This window comes from Harpia harpyja, chromosome 21, assembly GCF_026419915.1.
Source record: "Harpia harpyja isolate bHarHar1 chromosome 21, bHarHar1 primary haplotype, whole genome shotgun sequence".
Taxonomy (NCBI): Eukaryota; Metazoa; Chordata; class Aves; order Accipitriformes; family Accipitridae; genus Harpia; species Harpia harpyja.
In genome coordinates, this window is record NC_068960.1 from 4,056,490 (window position 1) to 4,083,403 (window position 26,914).

Here is a 26,914-nt window from a genome sequence, read left to right on the forward strand (position 1 = left end):
CTCGGCAGTCCTCAGCTACACGTGGTACAATGCATTTCAGTGGAGATGCCTCCACATAAGGAAGAACTTGTACAACTGAGCAGAATGTGCGTGTAGCTGGGAACTTACAGTGTTACCTCTGTTCTGCAGAGAAGTAATGGTTGGAGGTGGCAGGGCAGCAGAGGATTTGGGCATCTGTAGCCCCAACCATCAGTGTTTAAGCAATTACCAAAAAGGTACAAACACTGGGGTAACAGCAAGCCCTCTTCCAAGAGATACAACTAGTCAAGCAAGAGGGAAAGCAACACTCTAGCTATTCTTTCAACAGATAGCTGCTGTGAAATAACATGGATGCTGGTTCCATGAGCAGTGGACAAGAGGAATATCAGGTCTGTGTGTGAGCATGCATAAATAATCATCACCACTGGAGTTCTCATAGCAAAGCCTCCATCCCCTGGAAGCGCACTATAAAAGGGAACTATGATCACAGTAACAAGAGAGCAAAAGCATTTGAAATTCTCATCCTTTAATGGTCAATGATAACTTCTGCCTGGTTCTGTGTAATACAATTAAACAATATATTTAAATGTTTCCAAAAAAAAAAAAAAAAAAAAAAAAAAAGCAGCTCTCACACCCCCTCTTCCTATAGCTTTCTTTCATCGACATTCCGCTGCTGGACTGGACTCCCATGGCCTAACATACAGCTCTCAAGTCACCACACATCCACATCTTAAGTGTAACGAAGAACTGAAAAACCTTGGTGCACCAGTGATGTGTTATTTTAAAAATAACAGCTCTATTAAACCAAATCCTTCCCAGTCTCCATTGCTTCTCAAAGAGGAAAAACAAAATGTTACTGTGGGAGTCTTAATACACTTGTCTTTGTGGGTTTCTCTCTTCCCTGCTGAAGTCATACAGCATAGAGTTCATAGATCTTCTTTACACAGTACACCAGGGCAGCGAGTGCTATCGTGTTATGCAGTCTCTTTCTGTGCAGGTCGTCCTTCCTCACTAGCACCACCGGAGTAGAGGAGGTGAGCGTATGCAGGGGCAGGCGGGAAAGTTTATAGGCATCGTACTCTACTTGGTACTTGCAACAGGGATCAAATTGCCAAGAGATACCATAAAGGGTGCAGCAGGCCACGCTCAGCACACCAGCAGGCAGGGAGATGTAGTGAGAATAATCTACTGGAAGTGCCAGAGGGGTGAAGAGACAGGTGGTGCCCGCTAACACGGCGGTCTTGTGCAGGCAGTTCCCGACAGTGATCCAGCGGGCCGTCTCATCCCCAATGCGAGTGGGCTCTATCACTATGTATTTGTACTGCGCTTCCAGGGCCTGCTCCAGCTCATACTCAAACTGGTCCTGAGCGTTCTCGCCATTGTAGATCTCATGCACGATGTAGCAATCCGTGGAGGACAAGGTGACCCTGTTAACAGGAAACACAGAATGAAAACTACAGAGCTTACAGACAGACTTTTCACCCACCTAGCTGTGAGAACAGGAGAGAAAAATGCCCGAAGTGAGGGCAGCCCCTCAAGGTCAGTCACTGCCTCTGTTCATCAAGCAGCTTTTTCAAATCAAGATTCATCTCACATTGGCTAATTATGCCCGCTGTACATGAAATCATCCCAAAATGAGGCAACATATTTTTCCTTACCTTTTCCTAACTTGGAGGAGCTAGAACATTTTGAGAAAATAGCATCTTCTTAACAATCCTGAAATGGTTCCTCACACCGATACCCAAGCAGTTTCTCTAGAGATACTGGGATTGTCACACCTCAGCGACCACACCGCATCAATGAATGGACCATGCAGACTTAAGGAGTTTTCACAGAAAATAAGACTAGCAGCTCATCCATCAAGAGGGCAGGTCGCACTGGAAGGTTTTAAGAGAGGAAGCTTCTTCAGATGAACGTTTGCTTTCTCCCCACAGTAACTACCTCCTTGCCAATGATGCAGTTTGCTATTTCATCCTCCACAGTAAATCCAACAAGGATGGCCAAGAAACTTTGCTGGAAGTGAAGGTGAAAAAGGTAGCAGAGCACTCAGTTTGTTACAGAACAGTTTACTCTGCTGAAATAGGGCGCAACAAAGCAAGAAATGAACATTTTTTTTTTTTTTAACCCAGGCAGGCTTTAACAGTGAAGAAAAAGCTGCTCCCTTTACCTTGGAGCAGGCTCCCTACTGACAGGGGATTCACAAGACTTGTACATCCCTCATTTGAGTAGCAGCTTTTAGCTACCTAAGTCACATCAATTTCTACTTTCCCTCCACCCCTTCACACAAATCACCTTAGCTGCAGCTACATTAATGTACCAGACTGCTAAGAAATAGGATTATGACTGTTTACCTGTTCTGAGAAAGGATGAAAACCTATCCATTAGAACAAGGCAAAATCCTCCCTTCTAAGCAGAAGAAATAACTATTTCTGACATACTTGCGCTTAACCAGAGCAAAACTGAGCACGTGGCCTCTCAAGGATAAAAATATCTAGCAGATTCCTTTAGCAGAAGGAGAACAATTCTTACACATATTTGACCTAATCGCAGCAAACAAAACCACCTCATCCCAACAGCATTTAGACCCTCCCGATATTGGGAGGCAAGACAATGATGATATGGAGAATGAAACTAGCACTTTCTGCTCCATGAATACAATAGTACATATGTGCATGCACTGGAAAATAAGGGAGAAAAATACACATTCGCAAGCTGCCGCGTTACCAGACATTACCCTTAATGTGCAGCTCCATTCATGCTGCAAAGGGTATCGTGCAGTGGCCATCTGTAATCAAGAATATTGTTAAATTACAAGCTGTTGCCAGAAGTAGCTGCTTTTATGAACAGCAGCAAACATATCAAACAGCAGGACCCAAGATGCACCAGCCTGTCACAAAGCAGAGTAATAAGCAGTTTCATTAAAAGTCTGGCTGGAATTTATATAAACTACGGGGAAAGCTCAACCTATAAGCTAGTTATTGAGTTCTCTGCAGTGCATTTCCCCCTTGGCCTGTTCACGGGTGGAAAGAAAAATATAAATCCACCTGAATGCTGTGTATGCCAGGGGCTTCTTTAAGGCCATCATCTTGTCAGACATTGTTTGGAAAATTATGATTAACTCTTTCAGCACAGGATGTGATGGGCTCTGACATTCTGTAGTGAATTTGCAAGTATTTGAAGAAAAATTCTGAAGGACAGCACCTGTATAAAAATTTTACAGAGTACTACATCTCTAATATAACTAAGTTATATAGATATATGCTTACACTAAGTTAGTATATCAGCTAACATTAAGGAGTTTCTAACAAAGACCTACTTAACCAGGTGTTACATTAAGGAAACAGCTGGTAATGGTTTCTGCCAAGGGTTTTTCTTGATGTCAACTGTTCCAAGTGCAGCTTCTTCCCAATCAAAAATTCCAGTTTCATTACAGAAGACATGCTGAGACTTAAGGTAACTCTGTAAAACAACATCAGTGAGTATGTGAAATCACTTGCTAAGGCATAATGACTTCAGGGAAAAGCTATTGCTGAAAGGCATTTTCAAGCTGGAAGCTAACCCAGTAACACAACCCTCCAGATAAAATTAGTATTTCCTACCAAGGAGCATTTTCAGCATTTTGTACCGCCCTAGGAACATGCAGCGTGGGTCTGCAAAACAGAGAAGCAGAATCCAAATTCAGCTGAGAACGCCCCAGAGGCTTAGGAACAGCACAATAGCCTAATCACCCTAGGACCTCCCTGCCATCACTGGGAAAACAAGGATGAAGCAAGCCCATTTCTTCTCTGCCTGTACAAGAGCGACAGGGAGCCAGGCTTCTAGCTCCAGGAATTAAGTCAAGTAACAACATTACATGGGATTTCTCCAGGCTGAGCATCAGGACAGGTGGCACTAACTTATCAGCCTCATTTCTCCTCGCTCAGATCTTGCCTGTTCTTCCCTCTGAATATCCCTTTTTTTCCTTTCACCCTAATGTACACAAACAGAGCCATACCACAAGCAACAGCCACCTGTCAAAGAGAGCAGGAATCTAACAGGCTTTGGCCAGAAGCAGTACTGTCCATCTCTTCTGGAATCTTTTGGCTTGCCAAGCTCTGGGGCTTTATAACAAAGTCAAGAAAAGCACGATCCTCCTAAGCCAAAACAAGCAGATTTGTTCTGGTGAAAAAAATCAATGGGAAATAAACCGCACAAAGGCTTCATCCCTGATAAGAGTCCTGGCCCTTAACTATGCTGCTTCTCCAAATTAGTCCTCTAATATGGGAATAAATCTCTATCAGTGCTGAAGCTACAAAAGGCAAAATGAGCAATCCAAAAACAAAGGACAAAGAATGAAAAATTAGCCGCTCAAACAATAGGACACATGAAGAGTCAGCAGCACAAGCAGAAAAAAGTCTCCATTTCTGTAACAGAGGAAAGAAATATCATGTATTATTTTCACACAAGAACTGGCTGCCCCTGGAGGATGGAAAGCTGAAAACTGGTTTGTTTTCAGACAATATAGAGACACAGATGAGATAACGTGGGCTTGAGAAGGTTTTAGACCTTGTTGGCATGCAGAGTAGGATCGAGGACTTCAATCCATAGAGGCAGTCTCTCCTGACACAGCCTTTCAGTTGAACACAGCAGCTGCACATGAACAAATCCAGTCAAAGCAATTGGATTTGCTCAAACACTGGAGGCTCTGGAGTTTGCCTTTTGGAGCTTGTCCCCCACCCCCCAGCAATGACAAACAAAAACGCAGAGCTATGCAATGAACTCCAAGCTGGCATCCACTGGTTATGAAGTGTGGTGATTTTATATAAATTCCATTTTACTTAAAAGAATAGTAAATAACCAGTGTCAGAGAGGACCTAGTTCCAGAAGTCATAAAATGCTGCCACATGTTCAGAAGCCCAGCATGCTATTTACTAGACAAACCAGAACCTAAAAGCAGTTGTTAATATTATTCAATCAAATTATCTTCCAGGACCTGTCTTCCCACCCCCAAAAAGAGGGCTAAGTTAAAAAGTTGTACAGCTGTTCTGTAAGAATAGTTCTGGACCTTATATCCAAATAGTTTATTCTATTGCAGCTTCATACATTCTATGACAATTTTAAAATGTCTCATTCCTTGTGCCAACTGCATGCATAGATGGGGGAACGTGACAGTACTCTCAACTACTCAGCACAGCAAGATGAAAATAATGTAAAATCACCAGTGTAAAATTTAGGTATTGCCAAAGTTATAAATAAGGAATCAGTTGTTAACAGAGCTACCACCAGCAGGAGGGGCAGAAGTGTCTGTCTTAGCTATAGGGCAAGCTTCAAATTACATTTGGATTATCTTCCTAACATGGGAATATCAGAGAGCACCAGGAGAGGGGTGCTGCAGCTGGCTGAACAATAGCAGTTTCCCAGCTACAGCCCTCAAAGCAGCTCCATTTCTCTGCCTCCAGCTTGGAAGCAGTCTCCTAGCTGCCCCTTGAAAACAGCAGCCTGTCTGTTAAATGTAAGTTTCAATTAGGTAGTCTTTATGGATGAAGAAATAAACACCCTTTCTAAGGAGGAGGCACAATGCCACTCAATGTGAAAAGATCTTAAGTTTTGCCAGGTGCCAAGTAGCAAAAAGAGAAACAAATGAAGAGAGTCCTGAAAACAGGGCAGATGACAACATCCTGGAAGAAACCCAACATCCTTCTACAACTGTCCACTTGCAGGGGAGAATGCCTGAGCCTCACGAGAGTGCTGCCCTCAGCCTAAAGGTGTTCCTCGATCTGCCAGATGGACTTTTGGCAAGGGCGTCAAGTCGTCCAACTATCTCAGTTCTGCAAAATGTTCAGAATCACAATTAGAAACAATCTCAATCTGGACAAAGTACAGGTACAGTTCTGTGCAAAGAAAGTTCTTTCAAAACCCTTCCTATAACATGTATGTCAGGTTTTGTTAGTTTTTTTAAAAGAAGAATGTTCCTGGACAACAGTGTTGCTCAGAGCACCAAACATACATTCAGATTAACTGTAAATGAAGACCAGTCCGATTAGTAGTTAAAAAATAAGAAAGGTGAGGCTTGCAGCAGTGTGATAATAATGCCTGTCACAAGTGGCACACACTCACAAAATCTAGTTTAGCAATGCAACAGAGGGACTTCATGCTGGCTGAGCAAGTGAACTGCAGAAAAAGGATATTACTGATGGCCAAAGCAGTGTCTGGGGTCATGATCGGCATCTCAGCCAAGCTTGAGTAAGTCAGTAAAGTCAAGGCATGACAAATTCAAAAACTAAACTTCCCTCCCCCCACGTAAATCCTTCTTGAAATTGAATTTAATTTCAAGATTAAGGAATGAGCTGTGGTCTGGCTTTAACTCTCAGTGGAAATACTCCACCTCAAAGTCATATTCGACAGTATGTTCTCCTACTCAGGATTGCTCCAGGATATGGCATACAGAAAGTACTAATGCATCTGAGCTTAAACACCTGAAGAATTGTTGCTCTGCTCAACGTCCGCACGATCTACCAGTCTCAGACCATTAGCCACGGCTGTCAGGCCTACAGCTTTAAGAAGGCCATTCTCAACAGGCTGTCAACGCATGCATTAAAGCAGAGGAAGAACGGGAAAAGCATAGCAATAAAGCAAGACTTCCGTTCAAAAGACGTACCTTAAATACAAATAGGAAAGAGAACAGGAGAACATAGGTGGGATATTCAAGCAGCCTTGGCAAGGGAAGACAACACTAAGGAAAACATCACCAGACCATAACAAAAAACTCCAGCCACCAGAGCAAAAAGAGGTGTCGATTTTAAGTCAACTAATGATTAGCCAGGCTAATGGAAACAGGTCAATCATTGCTGTAAGCAAACAGAGTACCAGAAATCTGAGCAGTGCAGGTAGCGAAAGCAGAGACCTCTTTAAGGGCGCAGAGAAGCCAATACAAGCAGTGGTGATGACATTAAAGCTGTTCTTTCTGGAGTTTGTTAGAACATCTCCTGGGTGAACAAACGGCATTCTGTCTTGTGTTCTGGCGGTCATCACGCTGAATTTTATACAAAAACACTAAGTACAATTCAGTGTCTGTTCTGTATAAAAAGTTGTTTTGGTCTACAGATTAACAATTCCCTTTAGACAGTCTCCATTAAAGAGTCTATCCAGAATGAAGAAAAACAAATATTTAGTTGGTTCTCCTCAGTGTTTTGGGTTATTTTGTTTAACGTTATTACTTCACCACCAGAGCGCCAGCTAGAGTTCACAGCCAACATCCTTTGCAATTAATGTCCTTACATTTAGTCCTATTGAGGAAAGCACTTTTTGACCAATTACAGACTTCCTGATATCAATAAAGTCATTTATGAAGGGATATGGTCTCTGCAGATAGAGTTGCTGGACTTTTTTTTTTTTTTTTTTTAAATGAAAGCTGGTCTAGTCTAATAGCAGACAGTATTTTATTCACTACTGAGTCTCCTCACACCACCTCCCAACACACAGATGCCTTTTAGACTAGCTGGCTGACAACTACAAAAACTCCTTGAAGCAGCTTATTTATGAGGAAAGCTGGATTACCATATTCAGTTCAAAGGAATGCATCTTTGGACAAGAATCCTGCCCAGTGTAAGAAAACTGTATCCACCGTATAAAAAGCATATGTCATCATTTGATGACATCAGGTCTGTCAGCACTGCCTTTTACACAACTTGTGTTACCAGCAGTCAAACAAGATCGGTAGGTGTGATTTAGGATTAGCCACTGATCAAGAGAGGCAGAGGCCCAGCCATGCGTATCTCCAGCTCTGCAATTGCAAGGAAGAAGTAGTACCTAGTTGACATCACCCGACACCTATTAGAAGTATGATCTTCTGTCACGTTCGTACAGGATGACGCCTAAAAGAACCACCATCTTTCGATAGGGATTATGAAATGTTGGTCAATGGTGTATCTGTTGTTCTGCTATGTCACTTCTGTGCTTTCTTATACTTAGCTATATACTTCTCATTGGCAAAGGAAAAATAATATATGCAGCGGGTTCATGAAGTAACTCATGTTTAGGAGTAAGTATTTTTGATCATAAGATCAAGAGTAATCATAGTTTAAAAAAAAATCACCTCAAACTACAATTAGATTGTTGTATGGTTCACAGACTATGTTTCAAGGTAACAACTCACTTTTAAGTCTGCATCAATTTTCACCCTGGTAGAATAATTTTCACTGAAGTTATTAAGTGCTCTTTTCTGCATTTTTTCTTTTTTCCTTCACTTCTGCTGGGAGGACAGGTCTACCGCGTGAAAACCCCACACCTCATGCTCAGGGCTGGGGCAGGTGCCAGCACCGGGTGCAGACAGCTTTACCACTATGCCACTGAACTCTATGGTATTCTTAGTTGTTTATATAAACTACACTGATGCAGTAATTCCATTGGCTCTTCCAGTTCAATTACTTTTAAATTCCCTGAACAGAGACAGCATTCCTGCAATTCACATTAGTGCCTGAATTTTAAGGGCTACTTGTGGCTCTCCGTTGCTACGTAGACTCAACACCATCAAAAAGAATACTGTTGAATTACAGCAAGGGAAAAAATGAAGCAAAAGCTACAGCAAAAATTAAGAGAGGTAATCAGAGTCTCTAGGTAAGGCAGCAGGACAAAAGAAAACTCCTCGCAATAAAAACGCAGCAGCTTTCAGCAGCTGCTGGTTACATCAGTCAGCCCTGGGGCAAAACGGAAAATGCCAACGTAAGGAAATACAGGCTTTAACTAGACATTTTAAGTAGGTAAAGAACCGTGCATACAGATTTTAAAGTAGCTCAACAAGATTTTCCTCCATCTCTTTTTCCTGTTTTAAAGTTACCATTCCCAAACTTCTACAGCTACTCTGTGGGTCGTTCCGGCACGTCCTAGCTGCTCCTCCGTCCTGACAGAGGCAAAGACAGAGCGTTACCGAGCCCTCTGCCAGCGCCGAGGCGGCAACCACCTCCCGCCTCGGCCCCGCGGACCGGGGGAGCGCGGCGGCTCCGCGCTGACCCCCCGAGCGGCCGGGACCGCCGCGACCTCCCGCAGAAGGAGGTTACCCTGGAGGACTCGTCGCTGCCTTTACCGTCTTTAAAAATAGCCGTGGAAGGAGGCTCCCCAGGCCTGGCCCTCCTCCACCCCGGCCCCGAGCGCCGCATCCCCGCGCCGGGAAGGGCCGCGGCCGCCGCCACCCTGCGGGCCCCGCTGACCTTCCCCGGCCCCGGCTCCATCGCCGCGCTCGCCCGCAGCTGGAGACCGCCGGCCCCGGCCAGCCCCTCCGCCCCGGCTCCACCTCAGCGGGGCCGCGTCCCTCACCCGCCCTGCCTGGCCACGCTCCCCTCAGCGGGGAGCCCCCCCCCCCCGCCCTTGCCCCAGGGGTCGCGGGGAGCGCCGAGCGACCGCAGCCCACCTCCTCCCGCTCCCTGCCCGCCCGAGGCGCCCCAGCAGCCCCGCACCCTCCACCCCGGCGGCAGCTCACCTCTCCCGGCCGCCACCGCTGTTGGTGCCGCCGGGGCCAACGCGCCTCCTTCCCCACGCCGCCATCTTGGAGACACTCGGCTCGCAAATGTCTCCGCCACCAGACCCCGGGCCCGCCGCGCCGCCCGACGGGAAATGTAGTGCGCGAGGGCGGCCGGAACCGCTCAGCGGGCGGGAGCCAGCCCACGCGCGGACTACAAGTCCCACAGTGCTCCGCGCCACGGCCCGGCCGCGGGGGCCCCTGGGACGCGTAGTCCCCTCAGCGGGCGTGGGGACCAGGGCGGGAGCGGGGATGGCGGTCCCCCGTCACCAGCGGTGAGAGAGCAGCCCCGCCGTCCTTGCCTCGGCCCCTGCTCCCGGCCCCTTCCGCCTCCGCGTCCCGACGGGAGCGGACGGGCCGTGGGAGGAGCGCGGCGGCGAGTCCCGGCCTGCCCCGCGGTCCCGCCATGGCGGGGAGGGGGGGGTGCGGCCGAGGATGCGGCCTCCGCCGCGGACGAGGCGTCCTGGGCCGGGCTGTGGAAGTGGCTGTGGATCGGAGGGGGCTCAGCTCTGGCTGGTGGTTCGGCTGTCCTCCAGAGCCGGAGCGTTGCCTTGTTTTCCTGCCCGAAAAGAAATAGACGATTTCTGTTGGCAGGCGGAGGAGGGATGGAGGACCTCCTCAGAGCAGCACCCCCCTGGGGACGAGGGACGGGGCTTTCTTGGGGCAAATTTAGCCCCTTTGATCGATTCTGAAAGAAGAGCAGGGAATGGGGAGGCTCCACCACTGCTGCATCTCTGAGGAGGAATAACAGTTTATAGCCAAACACTTCACTAGAAAACAAAACGCAGGTTTGCCACTGTCGCAGATTTCCCTGCTCCCGCCGCTCCAGCAGCAGTGGATGCTGAAGGTTTTGTGGGGGTGCCCCAGGACCCAGCCTCTCCTCAGCCTCGGGGCCAGCCCCCAGCACAGCAGGGTCACCCAAGGGGACCTGTGCCGGGGTGCTTGGATGGTGTATCTCTGGGATCCTTGTGCCTCTCCGGGGCCCTCTCTAGCTCCCAGTTCTGACTCCTCCCAGGAGAGGAGCCTTTTTCTCAGGAATTGGTTTTGTCTTATCAAACAGCAGCTCCCTGCTCCGCAGCCTCCCCTCTCTTGGAGGTACGCTGTGCTGCCAGCTATCCTTGGCTCCCAGCACCCATCGGAGAGCACAACCAGCCCCAGCCTGACAGTGCACGTCAGAAGAGAGCGGCGCTGTCTTTGCATCTCCCATTCCTAGAAAAAGTCTCTTCTGGACAACGTTATTTCCAAGTGATGTAATGTGACCAAAGAGAACAAACCCGTGGCTGCCTCCACCTTCCCAGCCATCGTGAGGCTGCTCTTCCAGACTGCAGGGCCCTCCCGCACCCCTGCTTTCTCAGCTGTAATTTGGGGGTCAGCTGTTTCCGTGGAGGTAAATGGTGGATTTGCACGAACAAGAGGCGTTTGGGAAGAGCGCCCAGCCTGGCAGAGCTTGCGGCCGAGCGGCAGCATTGCTGGGACAGGCGGGAACATCGGACTGTCTGGAATGTGGAATGTAAACAGAGCGTGTTACCAGCAACAGCCCAGCTTCATGCTATAACCCAAACCTACCGCGCTGTCTCTTGGGAGCAGCAAAACCCACGCTCCTGCCTGCTCGAATTGCAGCCCAGGGGCCACTTGTCACTTGTCATGTTGGATCAAATCATAACTGTAAATAAGCTGTGCCCCTTCTCCCCACCACCCCCCCAGCCCTGGCATTTTCAGCTATTGAAACTCTGGCCTCAGCCTCTGTAGCTTACACACAGCTTTAGGAAGCAACGTAAACACGCTGTGCTGGGAGCCCAAGTGCTGAGCGCTTGGGCTCTGCTCCCAAGGCTGAGGACCACTGGCCCTGGGAGGGAAGCACCTTGTGTTCCTCTTAGTCACCTGCCCACCTGCCTTGCTCTGGACAAGCACAGCAGGGAATGACTCTACCAGCTGGCTATTTAAATGTTTTCATGCCTTAATGTTTTCAAACATCTTAAACCAACGAACACAAGTGTCAAGCGTCTTCACAAGAGGGTACATTTGCAGGATAACTCCCGAAGACTTTGACCTGAAATCTCAAGGCAGGACTGATGAGCGTGAGCAGGGGCGTATCAGCCAGCAAATGAGAGGAACCAGTTGTGATCCCACTCATCCCAAGCTCTACACAGTCATCACAAGGTCAGACAGCGCTATGACCTGAAATAAAATTCAGTAGCGTCAGTCCATGCCTCCCTGTTCATTTGCAATGGGAGCGTGCTGGGCTCATCTGGGATCTGGCTCTAAGGTGCTCTGTGATGGGAGAAGGGTGATGAAGGTAGCACCCAGGTTAGGTGATGAAAAGACAAGACTGGCTGCCTGCAAGTCATAGGGAGCTGTGGCCAGCCAGATCCTCTTCCCTATGTGGGCGAGAAAATGGAATTTTCTCCATTTTTTGGAGCGGAAGGTTAGGCAGTAGGAGACTAGCTGCCGAGTACACCAACATGCAGATCTGCCAACTTCTGCCTTTTCTCTCACCTTCTCCAAGTTGCTGACAGATGCATGGTAGGTCCAAAGAGATTTGGGGTTAGATTTGTTAGAGGATGTGGGTTTTGGGGATGAGAAAAAGACTGTTTACATTTATGTAGAAAATGAATACACAGCAACGAGGCAGCAAAAATCATACCCTGGACATGGACTGGAGAGCAGAGTTATTTGACAGGGCCTGTGAAACAGGCTCTCTGCCCAAGTGACCCAGCGGTGACAGAGCTGGGGATGCCCCAGGTCCCCTGGTTCTGCAGGCACCTCCTCCTGCCTCCCACCAAGCGTGGCACAGTGAACCACTGGCAGGTCAGTTAAGCCACACTTTTTATTGTATTGTATTCCATGCATTATGTTCATGTTTTATAGTATGACAGAAGAAGGGATAAAGATAAATGTTAGACATAAACAAAAGCAGAAACATCATTTGTAACAGGTCCTGAGAAGGAAAGGCACATCGTAACCACCAAATTCAACAGAATGGAAACCTTGGACAGAGGAAGACAACGCTCGAAAGCGGACGAGGGAGGGGGTGTTTCAAGTTGGGCGATGTGGAAGCAAGTTTGACAGCAATCTGCATTTCCCAACCCACCAAAGTCTGTAGTTCAAATGGGTTTGGGGACCTCAATATTCAACCAAACCACTTCCACACTCCTGTCGCCAGAAAGAGTCCAGGATCCCCAACTCCTCCAGCCTTAATCAGCACCAAGGGGCAGCACAGGACTCAAAGCTCCTTCCTGCAGAGACCAGGTGGGAAAGGGCGGCTGGCAGAGAGGCAGGAGGGAAGGCTGCCTAACACCAAAGGACCCCGAGCCATCTCCTGCCCAGCAGTGCCAGATCACAGGAGCACCGTGGACTGCGGCATCGCTGGTGACCTGTGGGTATTGCTATTCGCCGACATTAAAGACCACAAGGAAGGGAAGGCCAGGGCAGAGGATGGGTACAGCAGTGAAATGGTTGGCACTGACACTGACACACGTCTCCGTTGGGTCAGACACTGGAGGGATTGTAGCACCTCGAAGGGAAGCAGCAGGAAAACAGTGTGCTGTGCCTGATTTAAGGCAGTGATCGCCACTTGTGATCCAGCGCTGGGAAGGACAAGGTTCCTGCCAGAGCAGCACAAAGGGCTCCAGAGTCAAGCTCGGACACTGGGACACTGCCGGTGCAGCAACTGCAGCACACCCTCCAGCGAGCCGCTCTCGTGCTGCAGACATGACGGGGTACTTCTAGGAACTGTCACGAAGTGGAAATAAGCACAAAACCAGGGCTTGCAGTGCTGGGTTCACGCTATTGCTCCCACGAGGCAACCAGGCACACATCTCTTCCAAGCACCCAGCCCCACTGTGACAAAGATAACGACAGTGTCTCATCTTGGCTTGCAAGAGAGGAGACGGTTCAGCTTCACCTTGGGATCAAGAGCAGGGACGGTTCTGTCATCACTTGGTTGTAACAGAGCCAGCCTTGCTCCTGTAACTAGATGTTGAAGTGTGTTTTGCATGTTGGAGTGAACATTTAGCAGCCCAGATTTCTTCTTGAGCCCTTTTCTTTAGTTCGTTACCTGCAACCTTTCCCAGTCCCTCTAAGCGATCCTGAAGGTCACAGCCAGGCTGAAATAAGCAGCGAGAATGCAGAAAACGCGAGGCAGTGGCAGGGCTGAGCCTGATGCCTTTCCTGAGCAGCACAAGCCAGAGATAGATGGGTCTGTCGCCAGGCACAGGTCCCTCCCCAGGCAGGTGGTGGACATGGGCAGAGGTCTCACAGCCTGCAGCGTGGCAGGGTAGGGATGGAATTTGGGAGGTTCTCCTCAAACCTGTGGGCAGAGGGCTGCATTATGTTGGCAGTGGGCAGCCCAAAAGCACAGGCAGGCGGCAGGGCTTCGCCTCGAGCCGGTGGCCAGGAGGAACAGCTCAGGGCCTCCCTGGCTGAGATCAGGCACAGTGTCTCCATCTCCAACCAACCCAACCGTGAGAGAAGGTTGTAGGAGCTTTTGCCTTTGCCGCCATGGATTTTGCCCTGGGCTCTGGGAGAGGGCTGAGCTGCCTCTTGGCCAGGGCTTCATTCGGTCCGTGGCACAGCTTGTAAACTAGTCCCTGCCGAGAGATAAGCTAGGTCTGGATTTGGCCTCCAGGTGAAAGGCTCTTTATCTTGTTCTGCCTGGCTGCAGCCCCCAGCAGCTGCTCAGGGCTGGCGTGGCATGCCGGCAGCACCATCTCCCCCACCACAGCCCAGCCCTGGGACACCGCAAAATCCCGAGAACTTAGGGGAGAGATGCTCTGGGGTCTAGCTCAGGCCCTGGAAGGCCTGAGCAAGGGAGGACAGGCAACAAGCTGGAACCAGGCAGTGCCCTGCTGTCACGGTGTTACCTCTACATCCGACTGTGGCAACGTTGAGCTGTGCTACAGGGTCATCATCCGTGGAGGTAACAGCACAACACGAGGGTGTTCCTGCTGCTGATCAAGGACCCCACGATGTTGTGGGCTTGGAGCTACGAGGACGCCAGTGAGCAGACGAGTAATGCCCTGAGCCAGGGTTTCTTTCCAAAGGCTGTAAGGAGAAGTGATCAGCATCCAGGTGGAGGCAGGCAGCTTAGCATCAAGTCCTGGAGATAGGCCAGGAGCAGGTCCCGGAGGCCTTACCCCCGTTGCTCTCAGGATGCAATGACAGCTCAGGCCTTACAATCTAGGGCAGGGGTGCAGAGCTGGAGTTGAGGGAGGTGGGGGGAGCCTTCCTCTTCAGCTGCAGGAAACCATCCTGGTGCCTGCAAAGGCATGGGATGTCCCCTCATTGCTTAGGCCAGGGCTGGCTGTGGGGGCTGGTGCTCTTCTCCTGAGCAGGCTGTGTCCACACCAGCACGGTCAACACCAATAACAGGGAGCAGAGACAGGAACGACAGCCCGTGACCCTGCGGGGATGCCATGCTGGGGCTAGATACAGAAGGCTGGGCAGGAGCTGGCATCTCCAGCGACCAGCATCTGCAACTCAGCCACCTTTCTTCCTCTGCACACTCACGCTGCATGTGCTCTGCTGCAGCCCCCATGGCTGAAGCCTGCTCCTCACATGGCTCCTGTCTCTAGGCTTGAAGGTGTCACCGTCCCAGTGTCTCCACAGCAGGTACAGCAAAGCCCCCCAGGCGCCACCATGGCCCACACGTTCTTATCTGTACTCCACGTGGGCTTGGGCAAGGCTCGGTGCCCAACAGATGCTGCAGGGGATGAACCTGCCACGGGGCCAGGGCTCCTCCAGCACCTCCTTCTGTCCCACAAGGCTTAATCCCCAGCATCTCCCCCAGCTGCTGGGAGGAAAGAGGGGCTGGTACCCTGCGACCACCCCTAACCAACATCCCCCAGCAAGTTCACAGCTGTCGCCAAGCGGAAGGGAGAGGATGAGGTGCAGGTTGAGTCATCCCCTAGTCTTGTGATGGAGTTTGGTGGAAAAATCATCCTCTTCCACCCCCTGGCTTGGTAAGAGCACCAGGGGGCACCACGTGTGCCTGGAGGCAGCCTGGCCCAAGGGCCGTAGCCATGCTCACACGTGGGCAGAGAGGAGGAGGTCGTGCCCACACTCATGCATCACATGGATGCGCTTAAAAAAATGGGAATTGTGAGTGTGGGAGGGGGGTTTCCTGAGACCGCAGAGAAGCGAAGGCCGCGTTGAACAGTCAGGGACAGGCGCGCTGGTGTCAGAGCAGTCCTGCCTTAAGGCTGCAAGTGTTCCAGGTACTGCGGCAGTGGGTTCTCCTTGACGTATTTCTGAATGTACCAGCATGTCAAGTGAGCTTTCAGGTCCTCCTCCACCACGAAGTCCAGGGCTGCCTGCAACCAACCGGAGAGGACAGATGGGTTACAACCAGCACCCCCAGCCTACACTCTCCTCTGAAGCCTCACAGGGGTCTGGACTCTTGGTACCCTGCACGCAGCTGGGGGAAGCAGAAGGTTGCCCTTACGTACCCCTGTGCGAGGCAGGTGGAGGGAGAGGTTTGGGGGGAGAGCACAGCCATCCTGCCACAGGGTCCCCAGTTTCACCAGAGGTGTGCAGGGGACTCCCCAGGTAACCCTCAACACATCCAGCCTGGTGGATGCTGCACTGCAGGGGATCCAGCCACATCACGTAAAGGTTACCTTTGTCACCCACTTGCCCTGGCTTACAGGGTTAGGGAGCAGCTGTAACCCCAAAGCATCACCCCGCAGTCCCCCCCACCACTGTGCTCACAGCTCCTCAGCTCTCCCTGCACAGCTGTGGGCCTCAAAAGCAGGACCCAATGCAGGAAAAGGGGTCACGAAGGCCTTGAAGCTTTGAGATGAGGGGGTCCAGCCCCCAGGAGAGGCACTGCATCAGCCCCTGCAAGGTCAACATGAAGGCTGTTTGCTGCAAGGAGGAAAGGGCCGAGCCTGGGCAAGCGGCTGGACGTGCTGGCACTCACCCAGCCTCTCTTGCCACCAGAAATAGGAATATCTGACCGCAGATTTCCATCTGCCCCGCCAGCTGCCCCTATATCCCATCGGAGCACGGACGGTTCCCACAGGGCATGCATGCAATTCCAACGTGATGGGGCCTGGCTTCAGTCAGGGCTTCTAGCCACGGCTGAGGTCGCAACAGCCTCTGCCCTTCTGGGTGGCTGGGGCCGTACCTTCGCGAGGTGCTTGGCTATTCCTCTCCCTCGATAGGCGTCCGGTACTTCTGTATGTTGCAAATCCACAATCCGCTTCCCCACGTATTCGTAGAGCAGCACCGCCTTGTCATGGCAACCTGGGGGATGCAAGAGAGGGGTGAGGCTTGGGATGTCCTCCGGAGAGCCCCAGACTCCCTGCCCACCGTTGGATGGTGCCACTCTCTGGGGAGCCCACAGCAGCGGACAGGCAGCTTTGGGACTGCTACAACAGCCCTCACACAGCTCCTGGCACCCACAGGAACGGCTGTGGCACTGGATGGTTTCATGCAGTGGAAAGTCTCAGCAGAGATTTTGCTTTTGGTGACACTTGGACGTCCCTGTTGGTCGTCCCGCCGCCTCCCGAGGTGCGAGCAGAGGTAGATCTGCTTGGCTTTTCCAAGCCCCCGAACCTTTTCTACCCAGCTCTGAACCAAGTGCTGATGTGCCAATACAACACATTTAGGGTAGGAAAGCAGCTGGTGGGAAGGGGTGGGTTGTATTGATGGAGGAGTGAGCAAAAAAAGGAGGGGGAAGAACAGGAAAAAGCTGACCCAGGTAACAGCCAATTCCTTTCTCTCTATACCACAGAGTTTTTTGTCACGGCAGGTAAAACAGGACAAGACTTCTTGGTCTGGTGTTGCAGCATTTGGACAGATACATTTTGGGGAAGATGCTGAGAGAGATGAATCCCACAAACACACAGGAAAAGCACACACAGGCGTGCAAGGGGGTTTGTGCACACACATTTACATGCACACACACAGGCTTCCTGTTGCGACACCCTGACTTTTGTCACAGCAGTTCAGTTACAGGAAAAAAGAAGTTTCAGCACACATGTAAATCAGAGGAGAGCTAATAACACCCCTTCGGCTTCATGTGCAGAACCCGAGCTTCTGTCTTCAGTGCAAAAGCAAGCATTTCATTTCTATAGGGTTTCTGTATTTAAAAGTGAGTTTCAGAAATGCAAGCTTCCAATCAAACAGATAAGCTCTATTAAAATAATGGAAACCTGTCCTTTCCCTCCCATGGTTATTGGAGGGTGAAAGACTGCAAGGTTCACCTGCATTTACTATGTGCTTTAGCTGAGCTCACTACACTTTATTTTATTGTGTTTCAGCTGACAACTCCAGCCCAGTTCGCCTGATCCCTGTATTTGAGAGGCACTAGAAATGAGCCCATTTGAATTTTGTGTTTCAAGAGAAGCAGCTCAACTTTTTGTTCCTGCTCCTTTTAGGCAAAGACTCAGTCCTCCTACATTGGATGGAGACTTTCACATTTCCAGTCTGAATTTATTCCTGCTGGTTTCTACCCGCTCGTTCTTGTGCCAACATTGTTCTTGGGTGGACATAAATAGTCTCCCTCCCTGCCATTCCCCCGCGTATTTACAGGCATCAGTCCTGCCCCTCTCAGCCTCTAGTTCACCAAAAAGCTAAGCTCGTTTAGTCTCCCTACAGATCCCAGACTCCCTGCTCTGTCTCAGGACAGAGGGTTTGGGGTGAACCGCTGGGATTGACAGAGGTAATGGGGTGGGGAAGGGGCCGAAGGGGTGCTCGCCTCTTCCCCGTTACCAAGACCAGTGCAGATGAGATCCTATAGCCCCATTTTACAGCCGCAAATCTTTGTGGGGAAAAAAAAAAGGGAGAACTGCAGCATTTTCCCATGTGGATCCAGGCATCCAAACAAAGCCAAGAGAGCAGCTGCAAGGTGAGCTTTTCCCCAGCAGTACAGACCCATTTCACTCAAGAGAAAGCCTGCCCAGGCAAAGGCAGGTGCCCTCTCGCATCAGAAGCGACACATTCAACGGCAGCTCTTAGAGGTGCTATCGGCAGAGCTGGCAGCACCAAAGGCTGTAAAACGCTCTTATAACAGCAGCTTTCACATGCTCCAGCCCTTCCACTCTGCTCTTCTCCCAGGCCAAGACTTTCAATAGACTGTGCCTTAAGCTTTGATAAGTCCAAAATCAAATCCTTCTCTAAGTGATGACAGAGCAAAAGATTGGGGGTTTTTTTTAAATGAACTTTTATACATTATATTTATATATATACACATATATGATCCATATAGAAGTATCATCCACAACAATGCATTTTAAAGCAGAAGATGATGCAGTGTTAGAAGAATCTCAGATCTGCCCCAGACAGACTTTCCCTCAATATTTGCTGTATCACTGTAGCACCACAAAACCCCAGCCGGGACGGGAGCTGCAGGGTGCTACCAGCGTACAGATGAACACACGCAGAGCCCAAAGGATTTTACAACCGGCTCTGCAGAGAAAGCCAGTGCTGCCAATGCTGTGGGAAACCGGTCCCAGTTCAGAAAAACACCCTGGTTCAGCCAAGTACATAAACGCCTCTGTACATGCTCACCTCGGTGATGGGACCCTGAGCCACCCAGCACGTGAAATCAGTGACACTTGTGCCGTAGCGCTTGGTGTGGGCCCTGCAGGTGACACTGACGGCTTGGGAGGAGATTGCTGCTGCATCCACATTCCTGGTCCCCATTCCTGCACAGCCCCGGGGCTGGGCTGGGCGACACCAAGTGTCTCCAGGTCTCTTGTCTCCAGCTCCCTGCTGCGGTACGGCTGGTGATGCAGAGCTACAAACTGAGCACCTGGACTGCAAGAGGAGCTGATAAGGAGGGGACAGCCAGAGGTGAGTGGTTATGCTTAAAGGTCACCACAAACACCCCCTGCAACCCTTTTGGGCGAGAATGTGCCAAGCCAAACCCGTAAGCTGGGCACAGCTGGACACAGGGGACTGCACCACCACAGGGGCTGGAGGTAGGAAAAAGCCCTGATCAGCAAAGGAGAACCAAGCCGGGATCCGAAAGGATTTCAGTCTTGCGAGACAGCATCCCACCTGGATTCTCCACTGTCTGCTGTCGGGCTGTGCGCTCATGGCAGCCCTGCGTCCGCAGAGATGCCGGCTCACTGCACAGATCCTGCAGGAACAGCCTCTCCTGGAGATTGAGATCCCTGTTCCTCTGCTGAGCAAGGCTGAAGGTGCCCAACAGCTCGCAAAAGGAGGGGAAGGACCAGCCAGCAGAAAGCCTGTTTCCTTCAAAACCAGCTGCTCTGCACATCCTCTCCAGACCAGGGCCCAGAGCCTCTGGGAAAAGCAGGATGAAGCATGCTGTACCCCAAAACCAGGGCATTGTTCCTGGGCTCCCCATAAGCAGCTCCAGGCATAACCCTCGTTTTCCCACCAAAAAGCCTCCCTGGGGCCAGAGGGAGGAGACGGGGGAGCAGAGGCACCTCGCTGCAATATGATGCTGGAAGAAGCCAGCCTTGCTGCTACGTGGTACCTTGGACTCAGGGGCTGCTCCCAGCAAAGGGAACATTGCAAAGCTGGGGGATCTGGAAGCAGTTTTGACCCCTCAGAGGAGCAGCCCATCCCCAGCTTGTTGCAATCCCCCCCCGCAAGCAGAAACCACACCAAAACATGGCATAGGAGGGACGCTGCAAGCCAGCCTCCTGCCTATCTGTCTCATCCCCTTAGACTTCGGGGCAGGGATTTTATCAGCCTGCACAGACTGAGCTTGGCAAAATGGGCTCAGACCTCGGCCAGCCCGAGCGGTGCCCCATGAGCCTGATCATGATGTTTGACTCGCAGACACTCCCCTGCACAGCGCCTCGGCTTCAAGGCCAACGAGCAAGGAAGTCTGAGTCAATGCAAATCAGCACAGCAAGAAAGAGGAGCAAGAGGAGGCTGTGTGATGAAAATGGCAGCAATGGCAGCACAGCTGGTCCCCAGCCCTCCCTCCCTCGAATCACAGGGTGCACGGGGAACGGGAAGCTTTTCCAGGAGGTGGGCAAGGGACCAGGTCTAAACTTGCTCTCCATGGAGGGTTTCCACCGGGACCAGTGGCACAGAGCTTCCACCCAAACAGGGCGGACGGCTTTGGGCAGTGGACGAGTCCCCTACGCTGCAGGCTCAGCCACACCACCAGACGTGAATCCCCAGGCTGGCTGGCTTGTGAGCCTCAGGGGAACAAGCAGAGAGCCCAGCCCCGAGCTGAGGAAGGGACACGGCAGACATCTGGGAAGACACCGGCACCCTGCTCCAGCCCATCCTTTGCTGACCCCCTCTTCTGGGGCATGGACAGTACCTGGCCAGCGAGGGGATGCTGCAGCACTGGCAGCACAGCAGGACCTGTCGCTCCAGCCCAAGGCCTTCTCCCTGTCCCTCTGCACCAGCCCCAGCCCACAAGACATCATTGTATGGCCAGGCCCTGAGCGAGGCAGGGGCTCAGCGAAGGCTGGCTGCTGTCTGCGGGCCAATTTCTGCGTTCACCAGCCTTTGGAGGCAGCCCCTGAGCTCCAGCCTCCTTGCGGCACTGCTGCAAAGCCATTCCCTGAGAGCAAGCGGGGAGAGAACAGACACCAGCCCCACTTCCCGCTCTCAGACCCCGGAAAGCCGAGGCAGGCGGCAGTTTGGCTCTTTTGGCTGCTGAGCCAAAAGGTGGCTGCCGAAGGCTGTGTGGGGCAAGCTGAGACATCCTGAGGAGCTCGTGCATCCCAGGCCGGAGCTCCCTGCACGCCTCGGGCTGACCTTGCTCCCCAGGGAGCCACTGGCACGTTACTCCGGAGAGAAAACACAACAGAGTACAACAGACGGAGCCGAGCAGAGATGGCGCAACCATCACGGAGGGGCCTCGCTTGCAGGAGCAGCGGCGGGGGGGCACTCTGGTTTGAAGCAGTTTCCTGTTTAGGAGCTCTCTCGAGGCAACTGCAGCACAGGAGACGAGTGAGGACATCTTGATGCAGCGTCCGGCAACCAGATCCCTTCATCCTTGCTGCAAACTTGGCAGCTTTCCCCTCCTGGAGGGCATCAACCCTAGCAGGAAGGAAAGCACCAAGGCACAACCTGCTCCAGTTTTCCTAAGAAGCCCAAGCTTGGACTCCTGACAAGGAGCTCCAGAGATCAGCAGCAGGCAAAGCAGCGGCTTCCAGCCACTGGATCCTGCCCAAACCCAGCTGGGGAGGAGCGGGAGGTTTGGGAAGCGTGGCTTGCTGCACCCACATGTTGGATGAATGGGAGTGCGGGTGTGCGAAAAGTTCGCGCATCCCCAAGGGGAGCAGCTCAGTGCAGGCGGTGAGCCCACCTCCCAACGGGAGAGCCTGATGCGTTTGCTTGGCATCAAGATGTCAAAGAGGCTGCTGCTAAAAGTGCTGTTCCCCTGCCCCAAGCAGCTGTGCCAGCAGCTGGACTGACTGGCCAACTACTTCAGGGTGGAGGTCTCTTTGGGTTTCTTGTTTTGACCAGAAACTTTGTCTCAGATCAAAAAAACCCTCCAACTATTCCTGACAAAACCGGCCTATATGATTCCCATGGAAGTTTTTAGCTTTGACAAATTGGTGTTTTCCAACACAGTTGCTGCATCAGGAGGTTTCTGGCTAGCTCATGCTGTTAGTCACATCTTGACCGATTATAAATCCAGTTGGGCTTCTTTCTACCCTCCTCTCAGAGGGATAACAAAGCTCGGTGAAGTCTGGTTATACTCAGCTTTACTTTCAGCTTCTCAATGCTTCTAAATTTGGGATGCAAGGAAAAAGGGAATGTATTAAAGTGAAGCAGCTGTTTCTATTAGAGTTTTAGGAGCCACGTGCAGCAATGAGGGCTCAGCAAGGGAAAGATGGGGCAACCCAGGAAATGCCAAACACAATTCATCCTTCTTGTGTACGAGGAGGGAGTCTCGACACGAGGTTACGCGGGGGTGCAGAGGCAAACACAGGATGATGCTGAAAACAAACACTTTCACAACTAGTTCACAGCTTTCATGGTGTGTCGGGCCTCTCGCTACAGGAATTTCCGTAACAGTATCACCACACGAAGTTTTCTACTCAATATCACACTACCGTAAACCACCAAGCCATCAGCTCAGAGATCAGGTATTACTGGAGACGAGCAAAGCCTGGCTGCTTGGTCCACGAGCCCAATGCACCCGTGTTTTCCTGGAGCATCAAGCACACTCAACATCTAGCTGAAGTTAGGACCGAGACACCAGAGACAAGCTGACCCTGGAGACCACCGGTGAGCTGTGGATTCGCCCCACAGACTTGCTGTTCATCTCTGCCACAGTGCAGTAACACAGGACAAAAGTGCTCTCAGACGGACACGTGGGTCACATTGAAGCTAAAATCTGTGCCTGGCCCATTTCTTGTAACTTCCCCACGTGCAGCAGGAAAAACCTGCCAGAGCATTCAGCACTACTGATGCTCATTGTGCCAGGAGCGGGAGGGATGAAGAGAGCAGCCCAGGAAATAAACACAACGCCACACACTCCCACAGAGATGGTTATCTTCTGACCATCTTCCAGGGCTTGGCTGTTATCAGCAAATGCCTAACAAGAAGGAGAGATGGATCACCTGCCTGGCGTGGATGTTAGTCAGCCCAGCGGCAGGAACACTGTCATGCCAGGACGCTGCTCAGCTCGGCTTCCTTACGTGGCCAGCGCTGAACTTGCCAAAAAAAGGGTTCAGTCTCCCTTAACTCCCAGAAAAAAACCAAACAAACCAGCCCCAATCACGGGGATCCACCTACAACCCTGGGGAATGCCGTGGCTTCCCTGAGCCGCAGTGGTCCCCTCCTGAAGCAGAAGGTTTTGTGCTGATTCACACACGACTCCCACCATGGGTCCCACAGCTGATTCTCTCACTCTCAAAGTTCATCCTCTCCAGACCCGACTTATCCCCCCCCAGCCGCCAAACGCGACTCGGCCCATGGCATGGCTGGGAGAGGTTTTATTCAGCAAACCACAATAAAAAGATTACGTTTCCCTAATAACTGTTGGTCCTTCGCTCTCCCCTCTTTCGTGCACGTACGAACTTCGCCGACAGCGACAACGCTGTGTTACAACTCTTGCGATGGCAGCGGGGACCCGTCACCTGGGACCTCGTTTGATCTCTCCCTGTTTGAAATAAGCAGTTAGTGAAATTGTTTTCTCCGCACCCAGCACGCACGTCTCCTCCTTCCTTGCTCCACCACTGCCGAGCCTCTAGCCTGCACTTTGTAATTAGTGGCTGAAATAAAAAAAATAAAAAAAAAAAAGAGGGGGGGAGAGAAGAGTCTAAAATAAAATCCAGACTATTCCTGTTGTCTTACTGAGAATGCCTCCTACAGTCTGTATAATTTCTGAACTACTCGTTTTATTTATTTATTTATTTTTAAAAGGCAGCTACCCTGCAATTTCTGTAGGGCAGCGAGGCGGCCTGTTTTCCCCAGAGTGTTCTCGGCATGACACACAGACATTGGGAATCGTTGAATATTTGGGATTAACCATTAAGAGGATGGCTGGAAAAGAATCAGCCTGCCATAGAGGAATTTTAGCGGCACCTACTTTTTTTGTTCACTCCACCCAATATGTGACAGAGGTGTTGGGGGGGTCACCGCATCACCAGACCTCCACAGCCCCAGTCCCACGGACGCCGAGGGCAGCTTGGCTCCGTGCCGTGGGTCCTACCGAATGAGGTGCCAAGCACCCACGGCGCAAGGGCCCCCGGGGGCCACTCACCTCCCCCCTGAGGGGCTTCCCTGCAGGAATCCCACCAGAAGAACCACGGAGCAGCTCGCACACCGAGGCACGTCCCCAGCACCAACCTGGCACAGCACCTCCACATCATCTAAAGCCACCTGCTCCTGGGGGGGGGTGTCCAAGGTAGTGTCGTCCCCCCCCCAAACCTGCCCATGCCAGCATGGGGCTCCACACACCAGCACCAGCCAAGAGACCCCCAGACCTCCTGGGCCAAGATTTAGGGGGGGGCAGGAAGGATGGGGGGCACCAGCAGGAACCAGGGGCACTGGAAGGTCCAGGGGGGCTCAGAAGAGTATGGGGGGGGCACAGGGGCACTGAGGGAGGGTTTGTTTTTTTTTTTTACACGGCTGCGCTGGGGGAAAATGGGGGGAAATGGGGGGCTGGGACCCCCCGAGGGAGGTAGAACCGGGGGCAAAGGAGAGCGGGCAGGGTACCGGGGAGCCCCGTGCCCCCCCCCCCTACTCCTTACCGTTCAGCCGCACGGTGAACTGCCGCCTCTTCCGATCGTGCTCCACCTGAATGGGGCAGCCCTGTTCCAGGAGGCCGACAGGAGCCGACTGCGCCATGGCCGAGCCGCACCGGGCCGGGCCCGAGCCGCAAACGACACGAAAACCCCCGACAGCGCCGGATCCGACCCCGGGACCCCGGGACCGGGCCCGGGCCGTGGCGGCGGACGCCGCGGGGCTGCCACCGGCGCGCGGCCGCAGGAAACCAGCTGTGCGCCACGTGCCCGCGCCCCAACCAATGGGCGCGCCGCCGTTTTGTTTTGGTACGGCCGTCCGGCTCTTAAAGGGACAGCGTCACCTTCCCCCGGCACCCCCCCGCCCCCCCCCACCGGAGGTGACTCCGTGGGACCCGGCGCCCCCGCGCGGGTGGGCACGGACACGGGCAGGGGCAGAGCCGCACCCGCCACCAGTGCAGTCCTAGTGCTCCGTACCGGTCTTGCACTGGGGTACTGGTCCTGTACTGGTCCTGCACTGGGTACGCTGTACTGGCTTACTGGTGCTGCGCCGGGGTCCGGCGCTGGGGCAGTGGTACTGTCGCGCTGTGCCGTCTGCTCTGCGGTACTGTACTGGGTTTTCTGCCCCAGCGTGCTGGTGCTGCGCTGTTATTGCCCTGCTGTACTGGTACTGAACCAGCACGCGGGACTGGTGCGCTGGTGCTGTGCTGGTGACCTGCGCTGACGCTGCGGGGTGCGGTGGAAGCCCCAGGTCACGGCCCCCGGGCAATGCTCTGTCCTGTCCCCCCCTCCCCAGGAGCGGGCCCTGGGAACAGGGCAGGGGGGTCCGGCAGAGCCCCACTGCGGGGTGATGCCACGTCCCGTCACCCCACAGCGCAGAAAACCCCGGAAAACACCAGGAGGCTCGTCAGGGTGGCCACAGTGCTGTGTGAACAGCCGGCTTCGAGATGCTCATCCCAGAGGTCCCAAAAGCAAAGGAAACCTTGTGCATCAGCTGCCACGGGACACCACGGATGCCTGGGGAGGGGGACGTGCCGTAATCGTTGTTTGTGGGACAGTCGCACTAAGCGCACCCTCAAAACCAGAAGTGCTTGAGCTTCCACACACCACGTCGTGTACATCTGGGTCTGCTCAATAACCTCGGCGTATCCGCCACGTGCGAAACTGGGGGAGGAAACAGCGGCGTTTCTCTCCGTGCCCGTGGAGCTGTAGCAGCGACACCTTGATAGATTTGAATCGAAAGCTCTCGGAGGTAGGATCCGAGCCTGTCCGAGGCGTCTGCATGCCGGCTGCGCAGCGGGGCAGGCTGGTGGCTGCCTGTGCAACAGGAAAAGCAGCAACACCTAGAATTAATTTGGAACTTGTAATAGTTCACTGGCAGCTACTCTGCACCTAAATACCATCTCGTGTAGCTTGGCCTTTGTTTACTCATCCCTTTGGCTCCTGCTCTCCGAGTTAGAGTCCATCAGCTGATTAATTCATCAGGCCACTCGATTTGTTTGGTTTGTGCTGCTCCATCGGCCGGTGCCGGGTGCTGGTGTTGTGCCCGTCGAGGTCCCGCTCTCCCGCTCCCGTCGAGCACAGGCGCCCGCAGCACCCGCCGGCACGCAGAAATGGGTGTCTGCTAGGAGAGAGGGCTTTGTTCCCCTCCTCCTCCGTGAAAGACTAGAAAATGTTGGTGCTGAGACATTGTCCTTCTCCTCATCCCCTCCCTGGCAGCCTTCGCCCCGCCTGCGCTCCTACGCCGAATGGCGATGCGGGAAGATAAAAACGGCAAAACACCCGGAGCAGGGGTACGCAGGGGAAGGCAAACACGCTGCAAACAGCCAGGCCAAGTACGGCTGCGATTGTGCAGGAAGGAGAGGAGCGGCACGAGCCCGAGGGCAGGGGGGATCCTGGGGCAGGCAGAGAGAGGGGCCGAATCCTGCACCCTGCTTGGAGCTGCGAGGGAATGCTGATGCCCTCCAGTGCACAGGGATGCTCAGGAGAAAGTCAGTCGCTTCGCTGGGAAACCTTAGGAGAGAGGGGAAGGGAGAAGCAGGTTTTGCACAAAGGCGAGGGGCTCCTCGCCGGCTCTCTCGGCGATCCCCCTGATCTCTGTGCCGGGGACACCGGGGACCCGTCCTGCTGTGGGTGCGTTCCCAAACCAGGCCTGGCACAGCCCCGCAGCGAGGGGCCAGCACCGAAGATTCGAGCGTCGAGCACCAGCGGCAAAAGTCCCAGCGTGTCTGGTGAGGTCTGGCCCTGGGATGCACCCGAGCCTTCCTCCCTCCCTCTCTCTCCATCAGCCTTTCCCTCCAGA

At 52.6% G+C, this 26,914-nt stretch overlaps 2 protein-coding genes across 2 annotated transcripts; both read right to left on the reverse strand.

The window, feature by feature from the left end:
* Window positions 1-488: 488 nt before the first annotated feature.
* Window positions 489-9,567, reverse strand: TMEM11 (transmembrane protein 11). The gene is made up of 2 exons (XM_052772478.1): window positions 9,434-9,567; window positions 489-1,406 (listed from the first exon to the last, which is right to left on the reverse strand). Exons 1-2 carry the CDS (start codon window positions 9,496-9,498, stop codon window positions 890-892), a joined length of 582 nt encoding a protein of 193 aa, XP_052628438.1. The 5' UTR covers window positions 9,499-9,567; the 3' UTR covers window positions 489-889.
* Window positions 9,568-12,281: 2,714 nt separating this feature from the next.
* Window positions 12,282-24,816, reverse strand: NATD1 (N-acetyltransferase domain containing 1). The gene is made up of 3 exons (XM_052772698.1): window positions 24,622-24,816; window positions 16,599-16,717; window positions 12,282-15,783 (listed from the first exon to the last, which is right to left on the reverse strand). The coding sequence occupies exons 1-3, from the start codon at window positions 24,716-24,718 to the stop codon at window positions 15,667-15,669; spliced, it is 333 nt and encodes a 110-aa protein (XP_052628658.1). The 5' UTR covers window positions 24,719-24,816; the 3' UTR covers window positions 12,282-15,666.
* Between the last annotated feature and the right edge of the window lie 2,098 nt (window positions 24,817-26,914).